Here is a 10,401-nt window from a genome sequence, read left to right as displayed (position 1 = left end):
CCCCCCCCCCCTTCTCTCCACATTTCCCACTCATAAGAGCTGGAGGCTGCCCCAGGTCTGGGCAGGTGGCCTCCTACACTAACTGGAGCACTATGGTTTCTCTAAGCATACAGACAAACTGTGGGTGAGGAATTCTCATGAAGGGATGGAGCCCCTGCTTCCAAGGCTGGGTGGAAAGGGCAACATGGAGATGAGAGCACAGCTTCTGCTTCTGCCCCAGGCATTCGCCCTGTATAAGGAAAGCTCCTGACACCAGCTTTGGGGCACTGGTTCCCGGCCACCTGGCCTTTGTGGGCTTTAGGTCACTAGGGTTTGGACTTCACCTTAGTTCCAGTATCACTATCTGTTCACCCCATGATGCTCTGGGGCTACAGTGAGAAGGAAGCACAGTCCCTGGCACTCAGCAGGTGCTCAGCCTCCTGATTCCAGAAAAGCACTTGGAGCTATAAAATGCTCTGTCTTCAATTTGAAAGAGTTTCAGAGTCACTAAAGATGGTGATTAGAAATGCAAGCTCCATGTGTTCACCCCCAGGAAATTCTAATTCAATAAGATTACACGAGGCTCCGGGACCTGCCTGTTAGGCTTCTTTGCAGAGGATTCTGACTCAGGTGATCCACAAAGCATAACACTACAAGGAAAAGATCCATAGAAAGGCTATCAGAAGGAGGAAGCAGAGTGGACATTTCTTCCCCAAAGAAATACTAAAACATCTCCAACCAGAGTCCAACCAGGATCTCGGGGCAGGAAGGCAACAAAAATCCTTTTGCAAGACATCACTGGCCACCCGACCTGTGTGTGCACACTTGGGCATTGTACATTCAAGCTCTCAGCCTAAACAATGGTGATGCTTAATGGAAAGAAACCCAGCAAGCTCGGAGAAACAGGCAGGAGGCCACAATGATGCCCCTGCAGGATTCTGCTATAGAAGAGAGAGCAGCATGGCTCCTGCCATTGCCCCAGGAGAGCAGGAAAGGAACTGTCAGTTGCTTCCCAGCAGCACACCCAGGGTTGCATGATGTATCTATGGATGGGCTCTGGGAGGGTTAGTTTTGTCAACTTTACACATTCAACTAGGGATAGAGTCTCAAAGAGTAATTGCCTAGATGAAGTTGGCCTCTGGACAGACCAGTGAGGGATTTTCTTAATTGGGTTAACTGAGGTGGGAAGACCCACCCTGAATGTGGGAAGCACCATTTCAGTGGCTGAGCCCTGGACTGAATGAATAGGAGCGGGTGAGTTGAGCACTAATGTACACGTGTGAATTCCTTGCTCTCTGCTCTTGACTGGGGATGTGATATGACCAGTTGCTTCAAGTTCCTGTCATCTTGACTTCCCTGCAAAGTGCCATTGTCAGGGTATTTTATCAGAGCAATAAGAAATGCAGCTAAAACTCTCTCCTTTCTTGTCCTGCAAAAACATGTCACAGGCCATCCAGCTACAAACCAGGAAGAAAGCCCACACCAGAAACCAATCATTCTGGGCCCTTGACCTACCCTCAGAACTGCGAGGAAATGCCATCCAGACTGTAGTGCTTTGTGATGGCAGCCCACAGTGACTAAGAAACACCATTGATAAAGGAGTGGAGACTCTGGGGAGTTTTTAGCCACAAGGAATAAAATGAGAAAGGAGTCAAGGCTTGGATGAGTGTCTGTGTGAATCAGTCAGGGATGCTATTCAGCCCTGTCCTAGTTTCCTTTCCAGTTGCTGTGACAAAACTCTGATAAAAGCACTTTCAGGGAGAAAGGGGGTTGTGCTGGATCACTTTAGTTGTTAACTTGACACACCTGGATTGAAGGAACCTCAGTTGTTGAATTGCCTCCATTGGACTGGCCTGTGGCCATGTCTGTGGGGCATCTTCTTGATTATTGAGTGATGTAGGAGGGCCCAGCCTAGTGTGGGTGGTGCCACCCCTGGGCAGGTGGTCTTGTATAAGAAAGCAGGCTGAGTATGGACATGGGAGCAAGCCAGTAAGCAGCATTCCTCCATGCCCTGTGCTCCAACTCCTGCCTCCAGGTTCCTGCCCTGAGTTTCTACCTTGTGCTCTCTGATGAACTGTGACCTGGGAGATATAAGCTAAATAAACCCTTTCTTCCCCAAGTTGGTACTGGTCAGAGTGTTTTGTCATAGCAATGAAGAAACAAACAAACCTAAAACCTAAAAATGTACAGCCAATTTTGAAAGAGATGTACCCTAGCTCAGAAAAATGTTATTGAATAGGTTAATGCTGTTGTAATGAAATGCTTCTTCTAATAAAAAAAAAAAAAACAAACGAACAACAACAACAACAAAAAAGGAGCAACTAGAGACCCATGGATAGCATAATAACTTACTCTACTATATACACACAGTAGAAAAAATTAGAATCAATATTACTGAGTAATTACTGTGTGTCAGGATTTTTTCCTAAAGGCTTTGAGCTTTATTTTTTTCTAACAAACCCATGAAACAGATATCATTCTCATTTACATAAAAGGGGATGCTGTAGGCAATTACCAAGAGGACTGTATACAAATCTGAGGCCAGCCTAAGCTACATAATGAGCACCAAACTAGCCTAGAACAGTGTCGCAAAAAGCCAAAACAATCAGGCAGGGTTGGCACTCCCCTTTAATCATGGCACGGGGGAGGCAGAGGCAGGCAAATTTCTGTGAGATTGAGGCCTGTTTAGTCTACATAGCAAGCTCCAGGCCAGCTGAGGCTAAAGGGAGACCCTGTCTCAAATAATCAAACAAAAAAGCCAATCCTCCGAACTCCTATTTAAATCATTCGTTATTTGGGGGAGGAGGTTTGAGACGGACTCCTAGTGACCCTTAAACTCACAGTTGTCATCACCCCATCTCACCCCACCCCTGCTTTCTAAGTGTTGCGATTACAAACAGGAGTCACAACTCCTAGCTCAAGCTCAAGGACAATCATAATGACGACGACCTTCCTTGGAACAAATTGTGGGAATTATTTTACTCAGGTATACATTGTGGTGAGCCAAAACACGTTCCACAGGGGGGCTGGAGAGATGGCTCAGTGGTTGAGAGCACTGACTGCTCTTACAGAGGACCTGGGCTTGATTCCCAGCATCCACATGGCGGCTATGAACTGTCCTTAACTCCAGTTCCAGGGGAATCTGAAGCCCTCTTCTGACTTCCGCGGTGTTGCACGACACAGGTACACTCACATACATGCAGGCAATACACTCATATACATTAAAAAAAAAAGAAAAGAAAAAAAAAAACGTTCCCCAAAGATAGCCAAATCTTAATCATCAAACACTGAGAATGTTGCCTCATATGGAAAAAAAGGACTTTGTAGATATGATTAGGGATCTTGAGCTAGAGAGATTACCCATGCAGGTCCTAAATAAATCACAAATGTCTTATAAAAGGGAGGTGGAGATTTGATCACAAAGATAAGAGAAAGAGATCAGAACATGCTCCACCACTGGCTCTGCAGTTGGAAAAGGGATGTAAGAAATACAATTCCAGAAGCTAGAAAGGCAGGTAAAGGGACCCTTTCTACAGCCTCCAGAAGGATCTATTGTGATTTTTAGCTTGTCAAAACTGATTTTTAGGTTCTAGAACTGTGAGAATAAATTTATACATTAAGCCATCATGTAATTGTGGTAATATGCTATGAGGACAAGAAACTAATACTGGGCTGGAGATGGCTCAGCAGTTAAGAGCACTGACTGCTCTTGCAAAGGACCTGGGTTTGAATCCCAGCACCCACAAGGCGGCTAACAACTGGCTGTAACTCCAGTTCCAGGGGATCTGACGCCCTCTTCTGGTCTCCATGGGCACTGCATGACATGGTACACTTACATACATGTAGCCGTGTAACACTCACACATTAAATAAAAACGAAAGAAGCTGACACAAACATACAGAGCAAATAGAGCCAATGTTGGGGCTACTTGGTGAGATTTTAAGCTTATGTACATATTTGTGTACCACAACAGCTTAAAATATAGAACATTTCAGCAGCTCAGAATTCTACCACTGCCTTGTACCTTTTCTCAAGTAATAACCATCCTTTAGAGGGAACCAGTACTCTAACACACTGCTAATAGTTGACTTTGCTTGTTTTTGAAGTTCACATAAATGGAATCAGAGTAGAAACTCATGTGTCTGGTTTCTTTTGCTTAATATATCTATTAGAACCATCCATAATACATATATTAACAGTTCACATTTTTCAGTTAATGTGTATACTTTATGATCATACCACAATTTTTTTTTTTGGCCTTTTGGAGACAGGGTCTCCCTGACCAGGCTGGCTGCTGTCTCAGAGATCCATCCACCTGCCTTTCCCTCCCAAGTGCTGGGATTGAAGGTGTCCACCACCATAAACATTTTAATACAAATTTTGTTGTACATGAGAGTTTATGAGTTTGTTTCTCTTGAGTACATACTCTGGAGTAGGACCTGCTCATAGAGTAGGTTTTATGTGTAGTTTTAGTAGATAATGCCAAGTAGCTTCCCTAAATAGTAACATTATACATTTACCTATGGGAATTTAAAACCAAACAAAAGGGGGCCTGTGAGATGGCTCTAAGCTTAACGACCTGAGCTTAATCCTTAGGACCCACATGGTGAAAGAAGCGACTTCCACAAATTGTCCTCTGACCTTCACATGTGTGCAGTACCATGCACAACCCCTGTAACCCCACAGAACATAACCTCTCAAAACAAAAAAAGCCAACCAACACACCCAACTAAGCTTTACCACTCTGGAGGAAACCTGAATACCTGTATTTATTAAATACAGTTTATTTATGTGTGTGCATGCACGTGTGGGTGCACATACATGTAGAAACTGGCAGAGTGTGCCAGTGTCCTCCTATATTACTTTCTAGCTATTCCTTTGAGGCACAATCTCTCTTTGAACCTAAGGCTCATGCTTTCCTGGTTAGGTCAGAAGCCAGCAAGCCTCAGCAATGCTCCTGTTTCTACTTCCTCAGAGGTGGGAGTACAGGAGTGCACAGGATGTCTGGCTTGTTATATGGGTGCAGGGATCGAACTCTAGTTTTCATATTATGCAGCAAGTGCTCTTAACTTCTGAGCCACCTCTCAAACCTTGTATTTTTAAAATACTTCTCAGGTGATTATATCACACAACAGCCTTGAACCTTTATTTTACTGTGTGTCAACTATGGGCAAGGTATAAACATAAATGACTGTGTGGTAGTACACATCTGTAATCTCAGAACTCAGGAGACTGAGACAGAAGGATTGTTTAATGCTTGAGGTCTGCCTGGGCTACATAGTTATCAGACCAGTAAGGGCCTCTAGAGAGCAAAGGAAGACAAGTTAGGAAACCATTACCTATTAACTATAAAAGGCAGCTGCTGCATGCCTTTAATCCCAGCACTCAGGAGGCAGAGGCAGGCAGATCTCTGTGAGATTGAGACCAGTGTGGTCTACATAGGCAGTTCCAGGTCAGCTGGGGCTACAGGGAGACCCTGGCTTTAAGAAAAAAAAAAAAAGGAAGATTAGTTCTAGACACTTCGAAGTAGGGAGTACTGGAACAGGGAATAATCAAACAATCAAACTAATGGTTAAGGTAGAAAATCAGGAAAAGGCATATAAAGAAAAACGTTAAGCCAGGCGTGGTGGTGCATGCCTTTAATCCCAGCACTTGGGAGGCAGAGGCAGGTGGATCTTTGTGAGTTTGAGGCAAGCCTGGTCTCCACAGTGAGTTCCAGCCAGCTGTGGCTACAGGAGACCCTGTCTCAAATAAAAAAAATAAAAAGAAAAAGAAAAAAAAAAAAAGAAAGGAAAAAAAGACAGACACGAAAGACGGACAATACGGCATAACTGATGTCGATGAAGCCAGAGGATAGAAAAAACAAAAGAGAAAAAGATAAGAAGGCAAGTCACCTACAGAAGAAAAGGGAAAACCGGGCATGGTGGTGTATACCTTTAATCCCAGCACTCGGGAGGCAGAGGCAGGTAGATCTCTGTGAGTTCAAGGCCAGCCTGTTCTACATAGTCAGTTCCAGGACAGCTGGGGCTACAGGGAGACCCTGTCTCAAAAAGACCAAAAAAAAAAAAAAAAAAAAAAAAAAAAAAAAAAGAAAAAGAAAAAAAAGGGACTTTACTACCATATTCAATGTCAGAACACAACAGTATTCTTGGAAAATGAGGCTAAGAACTCTATACAGTCATAATCTCATTAGCAGTTAAAAAGCACAGTATGCAGAAGCACAGGCATACACGCCTCATTATACATAAAGAATTATACATATACTTGGGTTAGGGATATGGTTCAGGGAAAAGTTCTTGCCATGAAGGCATGAAGACCTGAGTTTTGATCCCTGGTACCTATGTAAAAGCTGGGGGTGGTAACGTGTCCGTAACCCCAGTGATGCTGGGTTTGTTTTCTTGTCTATCTAGGCAGTCTGGATGAACAGTGAGCTCCAGCTTTGTGAGAGACCTTGTCTCAAAAAGAAGGTGCAGAGCAGTAATATTTAAGACACCTGTTGCTGATCTCTAGACTCCACATGTGCATCCTCAGGCAGGCAATTCACACAAAGGAATTTACTTCATGTCCTTCTGGGTAGTGTGGGTCTGTCTATCTTTTGAGACAGTGTCTTACCATCAAGTCCAAGCTGGCCTTGAAATTGTGATCTCTCTGCCTCAGTCTGTGATTTTTAATGATCATTTAATAATTTTTATAGAAAAGAGAAAAAATGGGGGTAGGGAGACAGCTCAGTGGGCAAAAGCACTAGCTGTATAAGACTGCTGACCCAAGTTTGATTTCCAGAAGCCATGTAAAAAGTCAAATGTGGTGGCATGCATCTGTTATCTTTGCATTCCTATGGTGAGATGGGAAGCAAAGCCAGGAGGATTGCCCAGAAGCTTGTGGGTCAGCTAGTCTGGAATGCACAGCAAGTTGAAACCACCTGGCCTCAACATGTAGGTGAGAACTGATTCCCAAAGTTTCCTGTCTCCAACCCTATGGCACATGTGCACACCCCTCCCTCAAAATAAATTTTTAAAGAGAGGAAAAATTATTGTAAAGGCTGAAGAGAGGCAGGAAATGATTCCATCAGGCATAAAGCCAAAACTATGTTGAATCTCAGTTAAAAGCACATACCGTTTTAGAAAGTTCACTTCCAGATTCCATAATGCGCAAACATAAAGGGATAATTTCTGTTGTCAATAAAAAGTTGATTACTTCTTGCTCATCTGTTTTCACCAAGGCCCCTACAGAAAATATGGACAAACAAAATTATTTTAGAGTAATAAGTTCTAGTTTAATTTATTCTACACTGTTCATCAAGTTAAGTTGTAGAATTTAAATATGACACATAGACTATAATTTCTGTGTCAGGGAATACCCATAGTAAACCAGGCAGGGCAGTTCTCGAATGAAATCCTGCATTCGGGAGGCTGAGACAGGAAAATGCTGTCAAGTTTAAGCTCAGCCCAAATAACAGTGAAACCCTGTTTGGGGGGTGGAGGGGGAGGATAAAGGCACAGGTTGATTTACCTATCAGCACTGAAAGACCAAGTATTAAGTTCGTAGATAATGTGGTCAGCAGCAGTTTAACCATCTAAATACAGCACTGGGATTATAGGTGTGCACCACCACACCTGGCTTATGTAACACCGGAATTAACACCTAGAGCTAAAGCAGTATTAACTGAGCTATGTCCCCAACCCCTTTTATTTTTTTCTAAATTTTATTTTATTTTTAAATTTTATGTGTCTGAGTATATTGAATACATGTATGTTAAGTGTACCTGTATTGTGCAATGCTCTCAGAGATCAGAAGAGGGCATCAAATTCCCCTGGAACTAGAATTATGGATGGCTGTTAGCTGCCATGTGAGTGCTGAAAATCTAACCTGGGTCCTCTGCAAGAGCAGCTTAGTACCGAGCCATCTCTCTAGCCTGATTTTTTTTTTTTTTTTAATCTCTTTGAGACAGGGTCTCCCTGTAGCCTCAGCTGGCCTGGAACTTGCTATGTAGACCAGGCTGGCCTTGAACTCACAGAGATTCGCCTGCCTCTGCCTCGCAAGTGCTGGGACTAAAGGCGTGTGCCACCTCAATCTGCCGCTAGCCTGATTTTAAAAAATTACATATTTACTTGTGTGTATGTGTGTGCATATGTACATGCTATGGCATGAGTGTGGAGGTGAAAGGACAACTTGTAGGAAGTGGTTCTCTTTCCACTATGTGGGTACCAGGGATTGAACTCAGGTTCTTTGGCTTGGTGGCTAGCACCTTTATCCACTGAACCATTCCTCCCCCAAATCCCCCTATTTCTGATTCTTATCAAATAATCTACAATAATATTAAACTATTCTCCACAAATTTTAGCTAAGGGAGAATACTACATTAGTATTAAAGCAGCCTACTAGATAACAAAGACATTATGCCTGTATTAACTGTACTTTTTTTTTTTTTTTTTTTTTTTTTTTTAGACAGGGTCTCCCTGTAGCCCCAGCTGCCCTGGAACTCACTATATAGACCAGGCTGGCCTCAAACTCACAAAAATCCACCTGCCTTTGCCTCCCAAGTGCTGGGATTAAAGGTGTGTGCCACCACACCCAGCATTTAACTGTACTTTTATAATAGGCATATTATTACCTCTCCACCCAAACAGCACGACCACTGCTTTGCACAACCAACAGCAAAAGTTGCAAACGAGAAACATACCCACACCTAGATATTTTAATCTTACTTCTACACTAGACTGTTGTGAGAATGCTACTTTCCCTTTGTAGGTGTCTGTATAAATAACTCCTAAATTCACCCTAATTCTATTATTTTGTGAATTGCTAGCCACCTATGCAATCAAATGATAATGCTGACCAGGTGATAAGACATAGCACAGTAATACCTTCTCTGTATGGGCAATAGTCACATTAAATAAATGACTAATCTATGAACTGCCCAATGTTTCACTAGCTCTTCTATAAATGGCCTTGGTTGTTTGAATCTGTAACTAAAATCAGTTACTTTAGGAGAGATTATGACTACTATCTGTTTTAACTAGAACTAGCAATCTATTAAGTGCTTATACCTCAAACTCTATATCAACCAGCACAAACTGCAGTCTATTGCAGATACCAAATTATTATTTCTTTTAGAATTTATGTCAACCTTTTTGGGTGGTGGGGTAGTGCTAGGGATTCAAAATAAAGCTTAATACATGTGAACTGAAGTGAGTACTCAACCAATTCTATCTCTGGCCTTTCCAGATGTTAAATGTAGGCCCAAGATTCACATTGAGCTGATTTTATTTTAATATTTTAGTACCCGGAATAAACTGTGATTCACTGTTTTTCACAGTGACATCCAACTGTTCCAGTACCACTTACACTTACTGACAAGGACTGTCTTTTCTGCTGTGATGATCTGAAAGTCTATCTTTCACCAATACCCAAATGTTTTGAATACCAAGGTTTTCCAGGTCTGGAAATCAAGCAGTATGTATCTTTTAGGTTTGGCTTTAAAAAAAAAACACAAAAAAACAAGGGCTGGAGAGATGGCTCAGTGATTAAGAGCACTGACTGATTTTGCAGAACACGCACATGGCAGCTACGAACCATCCTTAACTCCAGTTCCAGGGGACTCCGAAGCCTATGCATGACACAGGTATACTCACATACACGCAGGCAATACACTCACACACATAAAATAAACATAATATTTAAAAAAAAACCAACTGTTCTAATTGTCTAGTTCCTTGGCCTTTCTTTCATTTTCCGCTGTTCTTGAAGCTGGAAGCTGAGATCAGTGTGCCTCATGGGGGCTCTGTGATATCTCTGATTACAAGGATACTTAACTTCAGCCTGAGGGTCCTACTTCTATCTCAAAATTAGAGATAAGGCTTCCCCCTTTGAAAACTCGAGGACACAACTCAGTCCATAGCAATCCATTGCTAATTTCTACAGGGGGAAAAAAAATCTGCCTCTCACGGCTCTAATTACAGACATGTGCCACTCTGTTTGGCTCTAGTTTGAGGTTAAAGCTTAGATATTGATCAGAGACTTCGCTTTCTAATATTCTAATACAGACATTTAATGCTACCAATTTTCTCGAAGGCTTTGCTTTAGCTACACCTCATGAATTATGGTGTTTTTGTTTTCAGTTTTACTCAGTTTCGACTATTTTCTAACTGGTCTCATGTGTCATTTCATTTATATTCACTTGTGTGAAAAGCTTTGAGCTTATTATAAGACAATGTCTTGGCTCAGTATTAACCTTTTGCTTGTTGTCTCAACTGACCTGGAGAAATAGAGCTTCAGGAAATACATGTGAGATAAGCAACTGGCTAGGTCGCCTAGAATATTGTTTTCTTTGAGACAGGGTCTTACTTAGCTGCCCAGACTGACCACAATTTCACAGTGAACCTCTTGCTTCAAACTCCTGGGTACTGAGATTAAAAGCATGAG

The 10,401-nt window shown here is 42.3% G+C and overlaps 1 protein-coding gene across 2 annotated transcripts in view; it reads right to left on the bottom strand.

Moving 5' to 3' along the window:
* The window catches only part of Cnot9 (CCR4-NOT transcription complex subunit 9), a 38,248-nt gene that overhangs the window by 3,908 nt on the left and 23,939 nt on the right, over positions 1–10,401 (bottom strand). For both annotated transcript variants that reach the window (XM_029560009.1, XM_008825715.3), the window contains exon 5: positions 7,093–7,202. In XM_029560009.1, coding sequence (XP_029415869.1) covers positions 7,093–7,202 — 110 coding nt within the window. The remainder of the gene's footprint in view (positions 1–7,092; positions 7,203–10,401) is intronic.

The sequence above is a fragment of the Nannospalax galili genome, unplaced genomic scaffold, assembly GCF_000622305.1.
Source record: "Nannospalax galili isolate Female #2095 unplaced genomic scaffold, S.galili_v1.0 scaffold127, whole genome shotgun sequence".
NCBI classification, from domain to species: domain Eukaryota; kingdom Metazoa; phylum Chordata; class Mammalia; order Rodentia; family Spalacidae; genus Nannospalax; species Nannospalax galili.
Note: the sequence above shows the minus strand (reverse complement) of the source record. Positions and strands in the feature narration are given on the sequence as shown.